This window comes from Syngnathus scovelli, chromosome 2 (genome assembly GCF_024217435.2).
Source record: "Syngnathus scovelli strain Florida chromosome 2, RoL_Ssco_1.2, whole genome shotgun sequence".
In the NCBI taxonomy this organism is placed as follows: domain Eukaryota; kingdom Metazoa; phylum Chordata; class Actinopteri; order Syngnathiformes; family Syngnathidae; genus Syngnathus; species Syngnathus scovelli.
Window position 1 is genome coordinate 23,340,211 of NC_090848.1, and position 24,249 is coordinate 23,364,459.

Consider the following 24,249-nt stretch of genomic DNA (forward strand, 5'->3'; position numbering starts at 1 on the left):
TGTGAATGAGAGGCCATCAGCCAGGTGCGCTCTCAAACTGTTCTTGAGGGTCTGGTTGAACCTTTCCACCCCCCATTGGCTTGCGAGTGATACAGGGCCGTTCTGAGATGTTTGATCCCTCTCTCCTACACGAAGGAAGCAAAGTCAGATGAGATGAACTGGGGGCCGTTATCCGTGGTGATGGTGTCAGGCACACCCCAGCGGGCAAACAGGGAGGAGAGGAAGTCGGCAACCGCCTGCTCAGTCGGGGTGAGGGACCTTGAAGCAAACGCCGCAGGACGTTCAATCCCCCCGTGGAGCTGGGACAGGACAGCACCCACCGCAGTGTTGGACGCGTCGCAGGTCACAATTGCGGGGCTCTGGAGATAAAAATGGGCGAGCACTGGAAGAGAGGTGAGCTGGGCTGTCAGCCGCCGGACTCCAGCAGAGCAGGCAGGAGTCCAAGACCACAAGGCATTTTGTTTAAAGAGGGCATGCAGCGGCGCTGTAGTTTTAGAGTAGTGGGGAAGGAAACGCAGGTAGAATTCAAGATTCAAGAATGTCTATTCGCCATGTTTGAGCGTGCCAAACAAGGAATTTGTCTTCGGTACATCACTGCCTCTGTTCAACATTTAGGTGACTTACAACACTCAGGATACTATGTGTGAAAAATGACGAATATTCTCAAACATTCCCTGATCTTAAACTCCCAGGAGGGCAAGGAAAAACTCCAACTAGGGGAAATGAGAAACCTTGAGAAGAGACCACAGATGGGAGGACCCCTTTTCCAGGATGACCAGGCTGCAATGGATGCAGAGAGGACACATAGTACAAATAATGGTAGACAATTCAAAAAAGAAGTGGAGAGCAGGATGTTATTGCACAGCAATGACTGAGACTCTAAGAGTGGTGTGAGTTCATCAGAGCGACAGCCTGGGGGAAGAAGCTGTCTCTGTGTCTGCTGGTTTTGGCGTACAGAGCTCTATAACGCCGTCCGGAGGGGAATAGTTCGAACAGACTACAACCTGGGTGAGAAGGGTTCTGTAGAGATGTTACTTGCACGTTTCCTGGTCCTGGACAAGTACAAGTTCTGGATAGATGGGAGGTTGATTCCAATTATCTTTTCTGCAGTCCTGATTGTCCGTTGCAGTCTGTGTTTGTCTTGTTTGGGGGCCGATCCAAACCAGACAGTGATGGAGGTGCAGAGGACAGACTGGATCATGGCAGTGTAGAAGGTCTTCAGCAGCTCCTGTGGCAGGTTGAACTTCTTGAGCTATCACAGAAAGTACAACCTCTGCTGGGCCTTCTTCCGGACAGAGTCTATGTGGCTGGTCCATTTCAGGTCCCGAGAGATTGTGGTTCCCAGGAACTTGAAGGTATCTGTGGAGAGAACAGTATTACTGCGGATAGTGAGGGGTGAAAGTGGTGAAGGGTCTCGCCTGAAGTCCACTGTCATCTCCATGGTCTTGAGCGGGTTCAGCTCCAGGTTGTTTTTGGCTGCACCAGTGTACCGAATGCAGTAATTCCCATGAACGAGGACAGTTGTACCGGGCTGGGCTCAGGCAGGCGCAGGATGGCATCAACATTGGAGTGCAGCGGGCTAAGACCGTCAGCGGTCAGACGGAAGCCCACGAACTCGATGGCGGATGCAGAAAAGGTGCATTCCTCAGCATTCACCATGAGGTTATAGCGGGAGAGAACATCCAGCACCTTGGAGAGGCGGTCGTCGTGTAGGGCTGACGACACTCCATGAACCACGATGTCATCCAGGTACACGACCACGCCAGGGATGCCAGCAAAGATTGTGGCCATGATCTTCTGGAAAGAGCTGGGGGCGGAGCTAAGTCTGAAAGGCATGCACGTGTACCTGAAGACCCCCATGTGAGTGACAAGCGGTGAGGTTGCGGCTCTCTGGGTGCAGGGGAACCTGGAGGTAGCCCTGGTGGAGATCAAGCTTAGAGAAGACTGCTGAGCTGTGAAACTTGGCTGAGAGCTCTTCTGCTGTGGGCAGTGGGTACTTATCCGGAATCACAGCCTTGTTCACCTGCCTGAGATCGTTGCAGGGGCGTAGGCCTCCTGTCTTCTTCTGCACCACGACCAGGTTGGAGATCCATGGTGATGCGTCCACCCGCTCAATGATGCCTGCGTCCAAGAGTTTTTGCAACTCGGCCGTGACCCCGTCACGCAGGGCGAGTGCAGCAAACGTAGAGGCTGGATGACTAGAGTCACAGCAGGATCCAGGAGCGGCTGGTGGTCAAAGGCAGTGAGGCAGCTCAGACCAGCAAACAGTGAAGGCCAGCGTTGCAACAAGGGCGCAGTCACCGTCAGTATGGTGTCGCCCAAACCGAGGGCACAAAATAGGTCGAACCCAAGGAGGTTGGTCCCATGGCGAGATACCTGAAAAGTGAATGCAGTGAGAGTCCTGGAGCCATAGCGCACCGCAAAGTTGGCAAGACCAACCATGCCAATCTTAACCTGCCCATAGCCGTACAGGTCCTCCGCGCCTGGCTCAATCGTCAGTCCGGGAAAGAGCTGACGGACCGTGGACACGTTCAAAAGAGACCTGGAGGCCGCAGTGTCCAGCAGCAGTGGCAGGCACACACCATCCAGCTCCACTGTGCACCACTGAAACGGCTTTGCACTGGAATCCACAGAGTGGATGGTGGTGTGGCTAGAGGTAGTGGATGAGCGAGACCTGGGGCTGGCAGGAGCGGGTGCAGAGTGGCACACTCTGGAGTAGTGGTTTAATCTACCACATCGCTGGTACCTCTGTCCCACGGCCGGACAGGCAGGCATGCGTAGGGTGTGACAAAGAGCCGCAATTCCCACAGTGCTGATGTGGTGTGGCGCCCTGTCGCCCCGCGACGTTAACCTCGAGCTCGTCGGACGTAGCCTCGGAGAGCGGGGCCGTTAAAGCCACCAGCTCAGTGGCCTAGTGGCAGAGTGTCTGCCCTGAGACTGGAAGGTTGTGGGTTCAAATCCCGACCGGGTCATACCAAAGACTATAAAAATGGGACCCATTTCCTCCCTGCTTGGCACTCAGCATGAAGGGATGGAATTGGGGGGTTAGATCACCAAATGATTCCCGAGCACGGCACCGCTGCTGCTCACTGCGCCCCTCTTCCCCAGGGGATGGATCAAAATCACACGGGGATGGGTTAAATGCAGAGGACAAATTTCACCACACCCAGATGTGTGTGTGACGATCATTGGGACTTTAACTTTAACCATCTGAGCCAGCGGAGTGGGGTGGGAGGGGCTCTGGCCGGGACGCGAGCATGGCAGCCGATTCGAGCTTGAAGGCCATGTCCACCGCCTTAGATAGCGTTGTAGCGTCCTGTGACATAAACAGCTTCTCACACAGCCTCGTGTTGGTCGTATGCTCCGCCAGCTGATCCCGAATCATCTCCTCTTCCAATACGGCGAATTTACACAGGCTGGTCAACCCACGGAGATCGGCGACGTAATGGTGGACCCACTCACCGGGCCGCTGCTGGCTGACGATCCGCCGTACCATGGCGCTCTGTGGGGCCACGAAATGTGCGGAGAGCAAGGCAACACAGTTGGCATACTTCGTCGCTGGAGAGAAAATCCGTTGTCCCTTGGTGCCCAAGCAGTGAAAATAGCATCGCCCTTAGCCTTGCATCGCTAGCGTCGTGTCGCCCGACGGCCGCAATAAAAGTCTGAAAAGACTCATGCTAGTGGGACCATGGGACTGGTGGCTCTCCGGAAAAAGCAAGAAACGGTGGAAGAGGTGATAAAGGAAGCTCCATCCTCGTCGCCAATGTTATGTTCACAAACACGCGGACAACGGCTACGCGCTCACTGTCATTTATTTTTCATCACACACTCACTCAACGTTTTTCCGACCAACAAACTGTTATACGGCAGTCACGTCACACTCTTGTATGGAAAGTTACATACTACAACGGCGTTTAAATACGTGCTGACTGCAGGGTGTGCCTCTGAGCAATGTGCGTCACTGTGGGCAAGCGCGGGAAGTGCGGCAGCCAGCCTGTCACGAACGAGGCAGGACCACCATGTCTAACACGGACTGTTTGTTTAGGGAATGCGAAAAGAGGAAAAAGGAGGCTCGAACACCAGCAGAGGAGGTGCAAGAGGCGACTGACGAGCCGCTCAGTGAGCTCGGGTCATGGCGGAATTTTGTTATAGAGCGGCTCAGGCAAACACGAATCAGGTGGTAGGTGTGCGTGTGTCAAGGCAGACAACGAGCAGGCGTACCACTACACAGCATATCAGACAAACGGGAATCAGTTGGCAGGCGTACGTATGTCAAACAGACGATCAGCACTGTTCTGTATTGGCGACGGGCAAGGTCTAGCAGGGTGAGAGCGGTGACATGACACAGCCGCGCACGAGGGAAAAATGCACTGCCGTGGTGAAAGAGTCAGGACAGCGACCATTAGCGGGGTGTGCATCTGAGTAATGTGATTCACTAAGGACAAGCGCGGGGTGGGTGGCTGGCTCCCTTGCACGTAGGAAAAAAGCACTGCCATCCAGGTGTTGGGACAGCGGCAATGAGCCCTAATAGAGCGTTAACTCGAAGATAGAAGAAGCACCAACCGGTACAGAAGCAGGTACAATACACGTACAGAACAGTGTGGGAATGGTTATTAAGGGAATGGGAAAGGTTTATGTAGCGTAAAAGTATTGGGGATTGTTTAAAAAAACTTCAGTATTGTGTAATGGACCACAATGCAATAGCAAATTCATGCACAACCGTGACTTTGGTTTCGCTATGCATGATGTTAGTCTCATATAGTATTTTTGAAAGTGGACACGTTGCACTGCTTTGCAAGATAAACTCTTCTAATTGACTTGCAATACATCCACGCACTCTAGTGGCCAACAAAATACACCATGTGTTGGAAATGTCAATACAATGGTGTTTAAATTTCTAAATCATACATATACAGTAATCCCTCTCTACATCGCGGTTCGTTTATCACGATCTCACTGCATCGCAGATTTTTTTTCCAAATTAAAAAACAATGTAAAAGTCAAAATAAAACTTCTAAATTGAGGAATTATGGCACAAAACTTGCCCACCCGCCAGCAGAAGGCAATGAGTGCCCACACAATTGCAGTGCGTACACTTATTCCTTTTTATAAATTTTTTTATAATAATAAGAGTTCTAAAAACATATTTACAGTGTTGTACCTTGTTATAGAAAAATTGTTATAATAATAAAGGAGTTCTAAAAACATATTTACAGTATGTATACTGGTACCTTGTTACAAAAAATTTATAATCATAAAAGTTGTTCTAAAAACATATTTACAGTATGTGTTAAGAATTCTCCATGTTATTTACGTATGTTATTCAGCCGTGCTTTGATTTGAGGTCATTTATTTTGAAGGCTATTTTCAGGTGATACCACTTCCTGTTTTACGTTCGTGTACATATGTCGGTTACAGTGGTACAGGAGTCATTAACGATGTAAGTGGGTCTCCTAACAAGAGAAATGAACGATCACATGTGTCTAACCTTTAGGACAGTGTAGTATTGCTCCTGAAGTGAATTTTGAACTTTATGCGTATCTATGTTGCATTAGATGATCCACTAGTAGCAGTAAGACTATCAAACTATTTTTGCTGTACAGAGAAGCTTTAGTTTCAGTAATGTATAGGTACTTAGAAGATAGAAGGGCCAGTTGTCCGTGACCAAGGAGAGCTGAAGGAATGACCTTTTAGGGGAAACAAGCAGACTGAGACTCAAACTGCAGCTGTTACCCAAAGCCGTGACAGCTTCTTGTCAGGTATAAAAGCTACGGGCCGGACAGGGGGGAAAAAAAAGGGCTAAAGCTGGGGTTCTACTACGGCAGCTGCGGCTGCTGTGGGCTTTTTCTAACATCCATGCTTTGGGCCATTCAACTTTTGGAAAGACTTCACTCTGACATCAGTTGAATAAAATCTTTTCCCAATCAGCCGTGTGCCCCTGAAGTGTTCATTGCCTGGAAACAGCCACAGACCAGCGGAGACCAGCGAAGAAACAAAGACCATTCACCACACTTCAAATGTTCGTTTACATTCCTTTAGAGGTCCGTTTTCGCGTGTTAGCACGATCGCGAATTAGCAACTTTCCGCTAACGCGTTAGCCTGCCCAGTACTTCTCGTTAACATGTTACACACACATGCGTATAATATTAAATAAAATATGCACTTTAATGGTTTCATACACATTTATTAACACACAAAAAATGTACAGATAAAAAAATGCGAAAGGGTATTTCGCGGATTTCACTTATCACGGGTGGTATTTGGAACCAATTATCCGCGATAAACGAGGGATTACTGTACATTGTTTCTACTTCGCAGATTTTTGTTTTTCGCGGGTGGTTCTGTAACACATTTTCCAGAAAAAACGAGGCATCACTGTATATTAATTATTTATTCCTTGGACGTTGAATATGGCATCTCGACTCAGATTTATTTATTACACATTATGCATCGCACATGTTCGTCTCATACAGAGGGACAGTAAAATTAAGTAAAATAAAAGATTTAATGAACCTATCAATCTAACCCTTGATTAATCAACTTAGAGTTGCCGATGAGATAGTAGTAAATGATCCACAACATATTGTTTCTGCATTTAATCAGTATTTCTCCTTTGTATGCTTTAATCTAATTACTAATATCAAATTTAAGTTCATTTTGTATTCCTTTTATTTTCAGACTATAATTGCCACTGAAGTTCTTCAAGTCATTACCGAGTTGAAAGCGTGAGGTGGTCCGGAGCCTGATGGAACTGAAATAAATTATTAAATTAGCTTTCCATATTATAGGCTTTCCATTATCGGATTTGTTTTAACATTTCACTGTGGTCATATGAAATGCCTACCATTTCGAAATGTGCATGTACAGTACTCTCTCGCTATATCACAGTTCACCTTTCACGGCCTCGCTGCTTCACAGATTTTTTTCCACAGTGCATTGTGTTATGGCTTCAGATGAAAAAGACACTACAGAGCGGAGTCAGACCGCAGAGGCGCACTATATAGTACGTACTTTGTATTGATGATTGAAATTATTATTTTACTGTAGTTATGTGGATGAAAGTGTTTACTTCTCTTGGGCCTGTAAACAAATTTTGTCCTTTGGTTTCAATGTTATACCTGTATAATAATAGTAAAAAACTAGAAAATGCAATTCCTGGAGGAATTGCATGTGAAGGCGAAGACTATGAATAACTTCTTGGGGAATGCTGGCGAATGATGTTGAAACGAGTTGAATTACTTGAAAAATGTAGAAAACAGGTGAAAAACGGAATTTTGGAGAATTTTGTGGAATTTCGGTATTTTGGAGAATTTGGTGGAATTTCAAATCTGAAAATGTGGAATTTATGGTAAGTGGGAATTTGGGGAATCGGTAGGACAAAGATGAAGAGTTGGAAGTTGGAATGGGTTGAATCGGTTGAAAATGTAGAAATTAGAGTAAAAAAATAACTTTTGGAGATTTTGGTTGAATTTCAAATTTGGAATTTTTGGTAAGTGGGAAGTTGTGGAATAGGTAGGCAAAAGATGAATAGTTGAAAGTTGGAATGAGTTGAATCGGTTGAAAAATGTAGAAATTAGAGTAGAAAAACGAAATTTTTGAGAATTTGGTTGAATTTCAAATTTGGAATTTTTGGTAAGTGGGAAGTTGTGTAATAGGTAGGCAAAAGATGAACAGTTGAAAGTTGGAATGGTTGAATCGGTTGAACAATGTAGAAACTAGAGTAGAAAAACAAAATAATGGAGAATTTGGTTGAGTTTAAAATTTGGAATTTTGGTAAGTGGGAAGGTGTGGAATGGGGAGGCAAAAGATGAAGAGTTTAAATGGGTTGGAATGGGTTGAATCGGTTGAACAATGTAGAAATGAGTGTAGAAAAACGAAATTTTGGAGAATTTGGTTGAATTTCAAATTTGAAAATTTGGAATTTATGGTAGATGAGAAGTTGTGGAATAGGCAGGCAAAAGATGAACAGTTGAAAGTTGGAATGGGTTGAATCGGTTGAAAAACGTAGAAGTTAGAGTAGAAAAACGAAATTTTGGAGAATTTGGTTGAATTTCAAATTTGAAAATTTGGAATTTTTGGTAGGTAAGAAATTGCGGAATAGGCAGGCAAAATATGAACAGTTGAAAGTTGGAATGGGTTGAATCCGTTGAAAAATGTAGAAATTAGAGGTGAAAAACGAAATTTCGTGAAGTTTTGTTGAAAATTTAAACGTGAAAACGTGAAAGTTTTGAATTTGGCAATTTTGGGAATGTCGAGAATCATTCCGAATGTGGTTCGAATGTGCTGAATGATGTGAATTTAAAAGTGGAAAGACGTAAATGTGAAATGTCCAATCTGCCATTAAGAATGAATGGGGAAAAATTTGTCGTAAATTCACGAATTTTGCGAAATTGGAAAATTTTCTGAGAAAAATGGAAGCGCTTATCTCGTGAATATTTGGAATACGTCAAAAGGGGAACGAAGTGAATTGGATGAATTATGTGGAAGAAGAAGCGGGACAAAAAAGTGTGGAGAATAAAATATAATAACCAGAAAATGCAATTTCTGGAGAAATTGCGTGTGAAGGCGAAGACTTTGAATCACTTCTTGGGGAATAATGCCGAATGAAAAGATGTAAAATGTAGTTATTTAGGGCACTTAATGTTGAAATAAGGTCACTTCCGGTTTGATTTAGGTCACTTCCAGTTTGATTAGAGGCACTTCCGGTCTAGCTGAGGTCACTTCCGGTTTATTTGGGGTCATTTCCGGTTTAAAAAGGTCACTTCCGGTTTAAAAAGGTCACTTCCGGTTTGATTTGGGGTCACTTCCGGTTTACCTGAGGTCACTTCCTGTTTATCTAAGGTCACTTCCGGTTTGATTTGGGCCACTTCCGGTTCATTCTAGGTTCATTGGGAGCACTTCAGGGTCAATCCAAGATGGCCGCCACACTGGAAGTGGGGGTCAAGGGTTGAATTTTGTAAGCATAGTGGAAGTGGGGGTGAAGGGGGTGAATATGGTAAGGATGAGGTGACCAAAGTGAATAAAGTTGGAATGGGTTGAAGCGGTTGAAAAATGTAGAAATTTGAGTAGAAAAACCACATTTTGTAGAATTTGGTTGAATTTCAAAATTGAAAATTTGGAAATTTTGGTAAGTGGGAAGGTGTGGAATAGGTAGGCAAAAGATGAACAGTTGAAAGTTGGAATGGGTTGAATCGGTTGAAAAACGTAGAAGTTAGAGTAGAAAAACGAAATTTTGGAGAATTTGGTTGAATTTCAAATTTGAAATTTTGGAATTTTTGATAGGTGAGAAGTTGTGGAATAGGCAGGCAAAAGATGAACAGTTGAAAGTTGGAATGGGTTGAATCGGTTGAAAAATGTAGAAATTAGAGTAGAAAAACGAAATTGCGAAGAATTTGGTTGAATTTCAAATTTGAAAATTTGGAATTTTTTTGTAAGTGGGAAGTTGTGGAATAGGTAGGCAAAAGATGAACAGTTGGAAGTTGGAACGGGTTGAATCGGTCGAAAAATGTAGAAATTAGAGGTGAAAAACGAAATTTCGTGAAATTTTGTCGGAATTTTTAACGTGAAAACGTGAAATTTTTGAATTTGGGAATTTTGGGAATGTCGAGAATCATTCCGAATGTGGTTTGAATGTGCTGAATGAGGTGAATTTAAAAGGGGAATGACGTAAATGTGAAATGTCGAATCTGCCATTGAGAATGAATGGGGAAAAATTTGTCGTAAATTCGCGAATTTTGCGAAATCGGAAAATTTTCGGAACGACAAAAATGGAAGCCCTCATCTCGTGAATATTTGGAATACGTCAAAAGTGGAACGGAGTGAATCGGATGAATTATGTGGAAGAAGAAGCGGGACAAAAAAGTGGCGGGAATAAAATAGAAGAATAATAATAACTAGAAAATGCAATTTCTGGAGAAATTGCGTGTGAAGGCGAAGACTTTGAATCACTTCTTTGGGAATGATGCCGAATGATGTTGAAATGAGTTGAATTTCTTGAGAAATGTGGAAAATAGAAGTGTAATACTAAATTTTGGAGAATGTGGTTGAATTTCAAATTTGAATTTTGGAATTTTTGGTAAGTGGGAGGTTGTGGAATAGGTAGGCAAAAGATGAACAGTTGAAAGTTGGAACGGGTTGAAACGGTTAAAAAATGTAGAAGTTAGAGCAAATCTTGAATCCCCATAGAGAATGACTGGGAATTAAAAGAAAAAGCAATTGCGCCAAAATATTTTGAAATTTGGAACAAAAGGACAAAAAACGGCTTCAGGAGGTTCCATTTTGGGGTTAAAATGTTTAAACGGGTTTAATCGGACAAAAATTGCAAAAGTTAGCTAAAATTTAGCTATTTAGGGCACTTAATGTTGAAATAAGATCACTTCCGGTTTGATTTGGGTCACTTCCGGTCCAGCTGAGGTCACTTCCGGTTTATTTGGGGTTACTTCCGGTTTAAAAAGGTCACTTCCGGTTTAAAAAGGTCACTTCCGGTTTGATTAGGGGTCACTTCCGGTTTACCTGAGGTCACTTCCTGTTTACCTAAGGTCACTTCCGGTTCGATTTGGGGCACTTCCGGTTCATTCTAGGTTCATTGGGAGCACTTCAGGGTCAATCCAAGATGGCCGCCACACTGGAAGTGGGGGTCAAGGGTTGAATTTTGTAAGCATAGTGGAAGTGGGGGTGAAGGGGGTGAATATGGTAAGGATGAGGTGACCAAAGTGAATAAAGTTGGAATGGGTTGAATCGGTTGAAAAATGTAGAAATTAGAGTAGAAAAACCAAATTTTGTAGAATTTGGTTGAATTTCAAAATTAAAAATTTGGAAATTTTGGTAAGTGGGAAGGTGTGGAATAGGTAGGCAAAAGATGAACAGTTGAAAGTTGGAATGGGTTGAATCGGTTGAAAAACGTAGAAGTTAGAGTAGAAAAACGAAATTTTGGAGAATTTGGTTGAATTTCAAATTTGAAATTTTGGAATTTTTGATAGGTGAGAAGTTGTGGAATAGGCAGGCAAAAGATGAACAGTTGAAAGTTGGAATGGGTTGAATCGGTTGAAAAATGTAGAAATTAGAGTAGAAAAACGAAATTACGAAGAATTTGGTTGAATTTCAAATTTGAAAATTTGGAATTTTTTTGTAAGTGGGAAGTTGTGGAATAGGTAGGCAAAAGATGAACAGTTGGAAGTTGGAACGGGTTGAATCGGTCGAAAAATGTAGAAATTAGAGGCAAAAAACGAAATTTCGTGAAATTTTGTCGGAATTTTTAACGTGAAAACGTGAAATTTTTGAATTTGGGAATTTTGGGAATGTCGAGAATCATTCCGAATGTGGTTTGAATGTGCTGAATGAGGTGAATTTAAAAGGGGAATGACGTAAATGTGAAATGTCGAATCTGCCATTGAGAATGAATGGGGAAAAATTTGTCGTAAATTCGCGAATTTTGCGAAATCGGAAAATTTTCGGAAGGAGAAAAATGGAAGCCCTCATCTCGTGAATATTTGGAATACGTCAAAAGTGGAACGGAGTGAATCGGATGAATTATGTGGAAGAAGAAGCGGGACAAAAAAGTGGCGGGAATAAAATAGAAGAATAATAATAACTAGAAAATGCAATTTCTGGAGAAATTGCGTGTGAAGGCGAAGACTTTGAATCACTTCTTGGGGAATGATGGCGAATGATGTTGAAATGAGTTGAATTTCTTGAGAAATGTGGAAAATAGAAGTGTAATACTAAATTTTGGAGAATTTGGTTGAATTTCAAATTTGAAGTTTGGAATTTGTGGTAAGTGGGAGGTTGTGGAATAGGTAGGCAAAAGATGAACAGTTGAATGTTGGAACGGGTTGAATCGGTTAAAAAATGTAGACGTGAGAGCAAATGTTGAATCTCCATAGAGAATGAATGGGAATTAAAAGAAAAAGCAATTGCGCCAAAATATTTTGAAATTTGGAACAAAACGAAAATAAATAGCTTCAGGAGGTTCACTTTTGGAGTTAAAATGTTGAAATGGGTTCAATCGGACAAAAATTGCAAAAGTTAGCTAAAATTTAGCTATTTAGGGCACTTAATGTTGAAATAAGATCACTTCCGGTTTGATTTGGGTCACTTCCGGTTTGATTAGAGGCACTTCCGGTCCAGCCGAGGTCACTTCCGGTTTATTTGGGGTCACTTCCGGTTTAAAAAGGTCACTTCCGGTTTAAAAAGGTCACTTCCGGTTTGATTTGGGGTCACTTCCGGTTTACCTAAGGTCACTTCCTGTTTACCTAAGGTCACTTCCGGTTCAATTTGGGGCACTTCCGGTTCATTCTAGGGTCATTGGGAGCACTTCAGGGTCAATCCAAGATGGCCGCCACACTGGAAGTGGGGGTCAAGGGTTGAATTGTGTAAGCATAGTGGAAGTGGGGGTGAAGGGGGTGAATATGGTAAGGATGAGGTGACCAAAGTGAATAAAGTTGGAATGGGTTGAATCGGTTGAAAAATGTAGAAATTAGAGTAGAAAAACCAAATTTTGTAGAATTTGGTTGAATTTCAAAATTGAAAATTTGGAAATTTTGGTAAGTGGGAAGGTGTGGAATAGGTAGGCAAAAGATGAACAGTTGAAAGTTGGAATGGGTTGAATCGGTTGAAAAACGTAGAAGTTAGAGTAGAAAAACGAAATTTTGGAGAATTTGGTTGAATTTCAAATTTGAAATTTTGGAATTTTTGGTAGGTGAGAAGTTGTGGAATAGGCAGGCAAAAGATGAACAGTTGAAAATTGGAATGGGTTGAATCGGTTGAAAAATGTAGAAACTAGAGGTGAAAAACGAAATTTCGTGAAATGTTGTCGGAATTTTTAACGTGAAAACGTGAAATTTTTTAATTTGGGAATTTTGGGAATGTCGAGAATCATTCCGAATGTGGTTTGAATGTGCTGAATGAGGTGAATTTAAAAGGGGAATGACGTAAATGTGAAATGTAGAATCTGCCATTGAGAATGAATGGGGAAAAATTTGTCGTAAATTCGCGAATTTTGCAAAATCGGAAAATTTTCGGAACGAGAAAAATGGAAGCGCTCATCTCGTGAATATTTGGAATACATCAAAAGTGGAACGGAGTGAATCGGATGAATTATGTGGAAGAAGAAGCGGGACAAAAAAGTGTGGAGAATAAAATATAATAATAATAATAATAGAGAATGGTGTAGAATAACATATGTGTGAAGGCCATCGCCTTCACACAATAACTAGAAAATGCAATTTCTGGAGAAATTGCGTGTGAAGGCGAAGACTTTGAATCACTTCTTGGGGAATGCTGGCGAATTATGCTGAAACGAGTTGAATTACTTGAGAAATGTAGAAAATAGAGGTGAAAAACGGAATTTTGGAGAATTTGGTGGAATTTCAGAATTTTGGAGAATTTGGTTGAGTTTAAAATCTTAAAATGTGGCATTTATGGCAAGTGGAAATTTGGGGAATAGGTAGGAAAAAGATGAAGAGTTGAAAGTTGGAATGAGTTGAATCGGTTGAACAATGTGAAAATTAGAGTAGAAAAACACATTTTTGGAGAATTTGGTTGAATTTCAAATTTCAAAATTTGGAATTTTTTGTAAGGGGAAGTTGTGGAATAGGTAAGCAAAAGATGAAGAGTTGAAAGTTGGAATGGGTTGAATCGGTAGAGAAATGTAGAAATGAGAGTAGAAAAACGAAATTTTGGAGAATTTGGTTGAATTTCAAATTTGGGATTTTTGGTAAGTGGGAAGTTGTGTAATACGTAGGCAAAAGATGAAGAGTTGAAAGTTGGAATGGGTTGAATGGGTTGAAAAATGTACAAATTAGAGTCGAAAAACGAAATTTTGCAGAATTTGGTTGAATTTCAAATTTGGAATTTTTGGTAAGTGGAAAGTTGTGAAATAGGTAAGCAAAAGATGAAAAGTTGAAAGTTGGAATGGATTGAATCGGTTGCACAATGTAAAGATTAGAGTAGAAAAACAAAATGTTTGAGAATTTGGTTGAAATTCAAATTTTTAATTTTTAATTTTTGGTAAGTGGGAAATTGTGGAATAGGTAGGCAAAAGATGAAGAGTTGAAAGTTGGAATGGGTTGAATCGGTTGAACAATGTAGAAATTACAGTAGAAAAACGAAATTTTGGAGATTTTGGTTGAATTTCAAATTTGGAATTTTTGGTAAGTCGGAAGTTGTGGAATAGGTAGGCCAAAGATGAAGAGTTGAAAGTTGGAATGGGTTGAATCGGTTGAACAATGTAGAAATTAGAGTAGAAAAACAAAATGTTGGAGAATTTGGTTGAATTTCAAATATGGAATTTTTGGTAAGTGGGAAGTTGTGGAATAGGTAGGCAAAAGATGAAGAGTTGAAAGTTGGAATGGGTTGAATTGGTTGAACAATGTAGAAATTAGATTAGAAAAACGAAATTTTGGAGAATTTGGTTGAATTTCAAATTTGGAATTTTTGGTAAACGGGAAGTTGTGGAATAGGTAGGCAAAACATGAACAGTTGAAAGTTGGAATGAGTTGAATCGGTTAAAAAATGTAGAAATTAGAGTAGAAAAAATTTTCGAGAATTTGGTTGAATTCCAAATTTGGAATTTTTGGTAAGTCGGAAGTTGTGGAATAGGTAGGCAAAAGATGAAGAGTTGAAAGTTGGAATGGGTTGAATCGGTTGAACAATGTAGAAATTAGAGTAGAAAAACAAAATGTTGGAGAATTTGGTTGAATTTCAAATATGGAATTTTTGGTAAGTGGGAAGTTGTGGAATAGGTAGGCACAACATGAACAGTTGAAAGTTGGAATGAGTTGAATCGGTTGAAAAATGTAGAAATTAGAGTAGAAAAACAAAATTTTTGAGAATTTGGTTGAATTCCAAATTTGAAAATTTGGAATTTTTCATAAGTTGGAAGTTGTGGAATAGTTAGAAAAAGATGAACAGTTGAAAGTTGGAATGGGTTGAATCGGTTGAAAAACGTAAAAGTTAGAGTGGAAAAACGAAATTTTGGAGAATTTGGTTGAATTTCAAATTTGGAATTTTTGGTAAGTGGGAAGTTGTGGAATAGGTAGGCAAAAGATGAACAGTTGAAAGTTGGAATGAGTTGAATCGGTTGAACAATGTAGAAAAAAGTGGAATGATGTAAATGTGAAATGTCGAATCTGCCATTAAGAATGAATGGGGAAAAATTTGTCGTAAGTTCGCGAATTTTGCGAAATCGGAAAATTTTCGGAACGAGAAAAATGGAAGCGCTCATCTCGTGAATATTTGGAACACGTCAAAAGTGGAACGGAGTGAATCGGATGAACTATGTGGAAGAAGAAGCGGGACAAAAAAGTGTGGAGAATAAAATAGAATAATAATAATAACTAGAAAATGCAATTTCTGGAGAAATTGCGTGTGAAGGCGAAGACTTTGAATCACTTCTTGGGGAATGATGCCGAATGATGTTGAAATGAGTTGAATTTCTTGAGAAATGTGGAAAATAGAAGTGTAATACTAAATTTTTGAGAATATGGTTGAATTTCAAATTTGATTTTTGGAATTTTTGGTAAGTGGAAAGTTGTGGAATAGGCAGGCAAAGGATGAACAGTTGAATGTTGGAACGGGTTGAATCGGTTAAAAAATGTAGAAGTGAGAGCAAATGTTGAATCCCCATAGAGAATGAATGGGAATTAAAAGAAAAAGCAATTGCGCCAAAATATTTTGAAATTTGGAACAAAACGTAAAAAAACAGCTTCAGGAGGTTCACTTTTGGGGTTAAAATGTTGAAACGGGTTCAATCGGACAAAAAATGCAAAAGTTAGCGCCTAATGTAGCTATTTATGGCAGTTAATGTTGAAATAAGTTCACTTCCGGGTTGATTTGGGTCACTTCCGGTCCATTTGGGTCACTTCCGGTCTGATTAGAGGCACTTCCGGTCCAGCTGAGGTCACTTCCGGTTTATTTGGGGTCACTTCCGGTTTAAAAAGGTCACTTCCGGTTTAAAAAGGTCACTTCCGGTTTGATTTGGGGTCACTTCCGGTTTACCTGAGGTCACTTCCTGTTTACCTAAGGTCACTTCCGGTTTGATTTGGGCCACTTCCGGTTCATTCTAGGTTCATTGGGAGCACTTCAGGGTCAATCCAAGATGGCCGCCACACTGGAAGTGGGGGTCAAGGGTTGAATTTTGTAAGCATAGTGGAAGTGGGGGTGAAGGGGGTGAATATGGTAAGGATGAGGTGACCAAAGTGAATAAAGTTGGAATGGGTTGAATCGGTTGAAAAATGTAGAAATTAGAGTAGAAAAACCAAATTTTGTAGAATTTGGTTGTATTTCAAAATTGAAAATTTGGAAATTTTGGTAAGTGGGAAGGTGTGGAATAGGTAGGCAAAAGATGAACAGTTGAAAGTTGGAATGGGTTGAATCGGTTGAAAAATGTAGAAATTAGAGTAGAAAAACGAAATTACGAAAAATTTGGTTGAATTTCAAATTTGAAAATTTGGAATTTTTTTGTAAGTGGGAAGTTGTGGAATAGGTAGGCAAAAGATGAACAGTTGGAAGTTGGAACGGGTTGAATCGGTCGAAAAATGTAGAAATTAGAGGTGAAAAACGAAATTTCGTGAAATTTTGTCGGAATTTTTAATGTGAAAACGTGAAATTTTTGAATTTGGGAATTTTGGGAATGTCGAGAATCATTCCGAATGTGGTTTGAATGTGCTGAATGAGGTGAATTTAAAAGGGGAATGACGTAAATGTGAAATGTCGAATCTGCCATTGAGAATGAATGGGGAAAAATTTGTCGTAAATTCGCGAATTTTGCGAAATCGGAAAATTTTCGGAACGAGAAAAATGGAAGCGCTCATCTCGTGAATATTTGGAATACATCAAAAGTGGAACGGAGTGAATCGGATGAACTATGTGGAAGAAGAAGCGGGACAAAAAAGTGTGGAGAATAAAATAGAAGAATAATAATAATAACTAGAATTTGCAATTCCTGAAGAAATTGCGTGTGAAGGTGAAGAGGTTGAATAAATACTTGGGGAATGTTGCAGAATGATGTTGAAAAGAGTTGAATCGGTTGAAAAATGTAGAAATTACAAGGGAAAAAGGAAATTCGGGAAAATTGGGTGTGAATTTCAAAATTGAAAATTTGGAATTTTGGGTAAGTGGGAAGTTGTGGAATAGGTAGGAAAATGATGAACAGTTGAAAGGTGGAATGGGTTGAATAAGTTGAAAATGTAGAAATTAGAGTAGAAAAACAAAATTGTAGAGAATTTTTGGTAAGTGGGAAGTTGTGGAATAGGAAGGCAAAAGAGGAACAGTTGAAAGTTGGAACGAGTTGAATCGGTTAAAAAATGTAGAAGTTAGAGCAAATCTTGAATCCTAATAGAGAATGAATGGGAATTAAAAGAAAAAAAAATTGCACCAAAAGTTTCTGAAATTTGGAACAAAAGGAAAGAAACGGCTTCAGGAGGTTCACTTTTGGGGTTAAAATGTTGAAATGGGTTTAATCGGGCAAAATTTGCAAAAGTTAGCGCAAATGTAGGTATTTAGGGCACTTAATGTTGAAATATGGTCATTTCCGGTTTGATTTGGGTCACTTCCGGTTTGATTAGAGGCACTTCCGGTCCAGCTGAGGTCACTTCCGGTTTATTTGGGGTCACTTCCGGTTGAAAAAGGTCACTTCCGGTTGAAAAAGGTCACTTCCGGTTTGATTTGGGGTCACTTCCGGTTTACCTGAGGTCACTTCCGGTTCATTTGGGGTCACTTCCGGTTTGATTTGGGTCACTTCCGGTCTCTTTAGGTCACTTCCGGTTTGATTAGAGGCACTTCCGGTCTATTTAGGTCACTTCCGGTTTGATTAGAGGCACTTCCGGTCTAGCTGAGGTCACTTCCGGTTTATTTGGGGTCACTTCCGGTTTAAAAAGGTCACTTCCGGTTTGATTTGGGGTCACTTCCGGTTTGATTTGGGGTCACTTCCGGTTTACCTGAGGTCACTTCCGGTTCATTTGGGGTCAATTCCGGTTTGATTTGGGGCACTTCCAGTTCATTCCGGGTTCATTGGGGCACTTCAGGGTCAATCCAAGATGGCCGCCACTCTGGAAGTGGGGGTCAAGGGTTGAATTGTGGAAGTGGGGGTGAAGGGGGTGAATATGGTAAGCATAAGGTGAACAAAGTGAATAAAGTTGGAATGGGTTGAATCGGTTGAAAAATGTAGAAATTAGAAGGGAAAAACTAAATTTTGGGATAATTTGGTGTGAATTTCAAAATTGAAAATTTGGAAATTTTGCTAAGTGGGAAGGTGTGGAATAGGTAGGCAAAAGATGAACAGTTGAAAGTTGGAACGAGTTGAATCGGTGGAAAAATGTAGAAACTAGAAGTGAAAAACTAAATTTTGTGAAATTTTGCAAAATTTTGTGCAAATTTTAAAAGTGAAAACGTGAAATTTTTGAATTTGGCAAGTTTGGGAATGTCCCCAATGTGATTTGAATGTGTTGAAATAAGTGAATTTCAAACTGGAACAACAAAAATGTGAAATGTTGAATCTGCCATTAAGAATGAATGGGGAAAAAAATGCCACAAAATCGTGAATTTTGCGAAAACGGAAAATTTTTCGAACAAAAAAAATGTAAGCAGCCGTGTCATGAATATTTGGAATAAGTGAAAAGTGGAACGGAGTGAATCGGTTGAAGTATGTGGAAGGAGTTAAGCGTCAAAAAAGTGAGCGGAATAAGTAGAATAATAATAATAATAATAATAATAATAATAAAGGACAGCAATAACAATAGTGTGAAGGTCTTCACCTTCACACTAACTAGAATTTGCAATTCCTGAAGAAATTGCGTGTGAAGGTGAAGAGGTTGAATAAATACTTGGGGAATGCTGCAGAATGATGTTGAAAAGAGTTGAATCGGTTGAAAAATGTAGAAATTACAAGGGAAAAAGGAAATTTGGGAAAATTCGGTGTGAATTTCAAAATTGAAAATTTGGAATTTTGGGTAAGTGGGAAGTTGTGGAATAGGTAGGAAAATGATGAACAGTTGAAAGGTCGAATGGGTTGAATAAGTTGAAAATGTAGAAATTATATTAGAAAAACAAAATTGTAGAGAATTTTTGGTAAGTGTGAAGTTGTGGAATAGGAAGGCAAAAGAGGAACAGTTGAAAGTTGGAACGAGTTGAATCGGTTAAATAATGTAGAAGTTAGAGCAAATCTTGAATCCTAATAGAGAATGAATGGGAATTAAAAGAAAAAAAATTGCGCCAAGATTTTTTGAAATTTGGAACAAAAGGAAAAAAAACGGCTTCAGGAAGTTCACTTTTGGGGTTAAAATGTTGAAATGGGTTTAATCGGGCAAAATTTGCAAAAGTTAGCGCAAATGTAGGTATTTAGGGCACTTAATGTTGAAATATGGTCACTTCCGGTTTGATTTGGTCACTTCCGGTCTATTTGGGTCACTTCCGGTTTGATTAGAGGCACTTCCGGTCTAGCTGAGGTCACTTCCGGTTTATTTGGGGTCACTTCCGGTTTAAAAAGGTCACTTCCGGTTTGATTTGGGGTCACTTCCGGTTTGATTTGGGGTCACTTCCGGTTTACCTGAGGTCACTTCCGGTTCATTTGGGGTCAATTCCGGTTTGATTTGGGGCACTTCCAGTTCATTCCGGGTTCATTGGGGCACTTCAGGGTCAATCCAAGATGGCCGCCACTCTGGAAGTGGGGGTCAAGGGTTGAATTGTGGAAGTGGGGGTGAAGGGGGTGAATATGGTAAGCATAAGGTGAACAAAGTGAATAAAGTTGGAATGGGTTGAATCGGTTGAAAAATGTAGAAATTAGAAGGGAAAAACTAAATTTTGGGAAAATTTGGTGTGAATTTCAAAATTGAAAATTTGGAAATTTTGCTAAGTGGGAAGGTGTGGAATAGGTAGGCAAAAGATGAACAGTTGAAAGTTGGAACGAGTTGAATCGGTGGAAAAATGTAGAAACTAGAAGTGAAAAACTAAATTTTGTGAAATTTTGCAAAATTTTGTGCAAATTTTAAAAGTGAAAACGTGAAATTTTTGAATTTGGCAAGTTTGGGAATGTCCCCAATGTGATTTGAATGTGTTGAAATAAGTGAATTTCAAACTGGAACAACAAAAATGTGAAATGTTGAATCTGCCATTAAGAATGAATGGGGAAAAAAATGCCACAAAATCGTGAATTTTGTGAAAACGGAAAATTTTTCGAACAAAAAAAATGTAAGCAGCCGTGTCATGAATATTTGGAATAAGTGAAAAGTGGAACGGAGTGAATCGGTTGAAGTATGTGGAAGGAGTTAAGCGTCAAAAAAGTGAGCGGAATAAGTAGAATAATAATAATAATAATAATAATAATAAAGGACAGCAATAACAATAGTGTGAAGGTCTTCACCTTCACACTAATAATAAAGGACAGCAATAACAATAGTGTGAAGGTCTTCACCTTCACACTAATAAAGGACAGCAATAACAATAGTGTGAAGGTCTTCACCTTCACACTAATAATAATAGAGAATGGTGTAGAATAACATATGTGTGAAGGCCATCGCCTTCACACAACTAGAAAATGCAATTTCTGGAGAAATTGCGTGTGAAGGCGAAGACTTTGAATCACTTCTTGGGGAATGATGCCGAATGATGTTGAAATGAGTTGAATTTCTTGAGAAAATAGAAGTGTAATACTAAATTTTGGAGAATTTGGTTGAATTTCAAATTTGAAAGTTTGGAATTTTTGGTAAGTGGAAAGTTGTGGAATAGGTAGAAAAATGATGAACAGTTGAAAGTTGGAATGGCTAGAATCGGTTGAAAAATGTAGAAATTAGAGTAGAAAGACGAAATTTAGAAAAATTTGGTTGAATTTCAAATTTGGAATTTTTGGCAAATGGGAAGTTGTGGAATAGGTTGGCAAAAGATGAACAGTTGAAAGTTGGAATGAGTTGAATAAGTTGAAAAATGTAGAAATTAGAGTAGAAAAACGAAAATTTGGAGAATTTGGTTGAATTTCAAATTTGGAATTTTTGATCAGTGGGAAGTTGTGGAATAGGTAGGCAAAAGATGAACAGTTGAAAGTTGGAATGGGTAGAATTGGTTGAAAAATGTAGAAATTAGAGTAGAAAAAACGAAATTTTGAAAAATTTGGTTGAATTTCAAATTTGGAATTTTTGGTAAACGGGAAGTTGTGGAATAGGTAGGCAAAAGATGAACAGTTGAAAGTTGGAATGGGTTGAATCGGTTGAACAATGTAGAAATTAGAGTAGAAAAATGAAATTTTGGGTAATTTGGTTGAATTTCAAATTTGGAATTTTTGGTAGGTGGGACGTTGTGCAATAGGTAGGCAAAAGATGAACAGTTGAAAGTTGGAATGGGTAGAATCGGTTGAAAAATGTAGAAATTAGAGTAGAAAAACGAAATTTAGAAAAATTTGGTTGAATTTCAAATTTGGAATTTTTGGCAAATGGGAAGTTGTGGAATAGGTTGGCAAAAGATGAACAGTTGAAAGTTGGAATGAGTTGAATCGGTTGAAAAATGTAGAAGTTAGAGTAGAAAAACGAAATTTTGGAGAATTTGGTTGAATTTCAAATTTAAAAATTTGGAGTTTTTGGTAGGTGAGAAGTTGTGGAATAGGCAGGCAAAAGATGAACAGTTGAAAGTTGGAATGGGTTGAATCGGTTGAAAAACGTAGAAGTTAGAGTAAAAAAACAAAATTTTGTAGAATTTGGTTGAATTTCAAATTTGAAAATTTTGAATATTTGGTATGTGAGAAGTTGTGGAATAGGCAGGCAAAAGATGAACAGTTGAAAGTTGGAATGGGTTGAATCGGTTGAAAAATGTAGAAATTAGAGTAGAAAAATGAAATTACGAAGAATTTGGTTGAATTTCAAATTTGAAAATTTGGAATTTTTTTGTAAGTGGGAAGTTGTGGAATAGGTAGGCAAAAGATGAACAGTTGGAAGTTGGAATGGGTTGAATCGGTCGAAAAATGTAGAAATTAGAGGTGAAAAACGAAATTTCGTGAAATTTTGTCGGAATTTTTAACGTGAAAACGTGAAATTTTTGAATTTGGGAATTTTGGGAATGTCGAGAATCATTCCGAATGTGGTTTGAATGTGCTGAATGAGGTGAATTTAAAAGGGGAATGACGTAAATGTGAAATGTCGAATCTGCCATTGAGAATGAATGGGGAAAAATTTGTCGTAAATTCGCGAATTTTGCGAAATCGGAAAATTTTCGGAACGAGAAAAATGGAAGCGCTCATCTCGTGAATATTTGGAATACGTCAAAAGTGGAACGGAGTGAATCGGATGAATTATGTGGAAGAAGAAGCGGGACAAAAAAGTGTGGAGAATAAAATATAATAACTAGAAAATGCAATTTCTGGAGAAATTGCGTGTGAAGGCGAAGACTTTGAATCACTTCTTTGGGAATGATGCCGAATGATGTTGAAATGAGTTGAATTTCTTGAGAAATGTGGAAAATAGAAGTGTAATACTAAATTTTGGAGAATGTGGTTGAATTTCAAATTTGAATTTTGGAATTTTTGGTAAGTGGGAGGTTGTGGAATAGGTAGGCAAAAGATGAACAGTTGAAAGTTGGAACGGGTTGAAACGGTTAAAAAATGTAGAAGTTAGAGCAAATCTTGAATCCCCATAGAGAATGACTGGGAATTAAAAGAAAAAGCAATTGCGCCAAAATATTTTGAAATTTGGAACAAAAGGACAAAAAACGGCTTCAGGAGGTTCCATTTTGGGGTTAAAATGTTTAAACGGGTTTAATCGGACAAAAATTGCAAAAGTTAGCTAAAATTTAGCTATTTAGGGCACTTAATGTTGAAATAAGATCACTTCCGGTTTGATTTGGGTCACTTCCGGTTTGATTAGAGGCACTTCCGGTCCAGCTGAGGTCACTTCCGGTTTATTTGGGGTTACTTCCGGTTTAAAAAGGTCACTTCCGGTTTAAAAAGGTCACTTCCGGTTTGATTAGGGGTCACTTCCGGTTTACCTGAGGTCACTTCCTGTTTACCTAAGGTCACTTCCGGTTCGATTTGGGGCACTTCCGGTTCATTCTAGGTTCATTGGGAGCACTTCAGGGTCAATCCAAGATGGCCGCCACACTGGAAGTGGGGGTCAAGGGTTGAATTTTGTAAGCATAGTGGAAGTGGGGGTGAAGGGGGTGAATATGGTAAGGATGAGGTGACCAAAGTGAATAAAGTTGGAATGGGTTGAATCGGTTGAAAAATGTAGAAATTAGAGTAGAAAAACCAAATTTTGTAGAATTTGGTTGAATTTCAAAATTGAAAATTTGGAAATTTTGGTAAGTGGGAAGGTGTGGAATAGGTAGGCAAAAGATGAACAGTTGAAAGTTGGAATGGGTTGAATCGGTTGAAAAACGTAGAAGTTAGAGTAGAAAAACGAAATTTTGGAGAATTTGGTTGAATTTCAAATTTGAAATTTTGGAATTTTTGATAGGTGAGAAGTTGTGGAATAGGCAGGCAAAAGATGAACAGTTGAAAGTTGGAATGGGTTGAATCGGTTGAACAATGTAGAAATTAGAGTAGAAAAACAAAATGTTGGAGAATTTGGTTGAATTTCAAATATGGAATTTTTGGTAAGTGGGAAGTTGTGGAATAGGTAGGCAAAAGATGAAGAGTTGAAAGTTGGAATGGGTTGAATCGGTTGAACAATGTAGAAATTAGATTAGAAAAACGAAATTTTGGAGAATTTGGTTGAATTTCAAATTTGGAATTTTTGGTAAACGGGAAGTTGTGGAATAGGTAGGCAAAACATGAACAGTTGAAAGTTGGAATGAGTTGAATCGGTTAAAAAATGTAGAAATTAGAGTAGAAAAACAAAATTTTTGAGAATTTGGTTGAATTCCAAATTTGGAATTTTTGGTAAGCGGGAAATTGTGAAATAGGTAAGCAAAAGATGAAAAGTTGAAAGTTGGAATGGATTGAATCGGTTTCACAATGTAAAGATTAGAGAAGAAAAACAAAATGTTTGAGAATTTGGTTGAATTTCAAATTTTGAATTTTTGGTAAGTGGGAAGTTGTGGAATAGGTAGGCAAAAGATGAAGAGTTGAAAGTTGGAACGGGTTGAATCGGTTGAACAATGTAGAAATTAGAGTAGAAAAACGAAATTTTGGAGATTTTGGTTGAATTTCAAATTTGGAATTTTTGGTAAGTCGGAAGTTGTGGAATAGGTAGGCAAAAGATGAAGAGTTGAAAGTTGGAATGGGTTGAATCGGTTGAACAATGTAGAAATTAGAGTAGAAAAACAAAATGTTGG

At 39.5% G+C, this 24,249-nt stretch overlaps 1 protein-coding gene across 4 annotated transcripts in view; it reads right to left on the reverse strand.

The window, feature by feature from the left end:
* Positions 1–24,249, reverse strand: part of irak1 (interleukin-1 receptor-associated kinase 1) — a 110,786-nt gene that overhangs the window by 11,921 nt on the left and 74,616 nt on the right. For 2 of the 4 annotated variants that reach the window (XM_068653427.1, XM_068653429.1), the window contains exon 13: positions 2,015–2,376. The exons of the other annotated variants lie outside the window; for them this stretch is intronic. In XM_068653427.1, coding sequence (XP_068509528.1) covers positions 2,020–2,376 — 357 coding nt within the window. In that variant the 3' untranslated portion in view covers positions 2,015–2,019. Of the gene's footprint in view, positions 1–2,014; positions 2,377–24,249 lie in introns of those variants that run through there. 4 annotated transcript variants of the gene reach the window in all.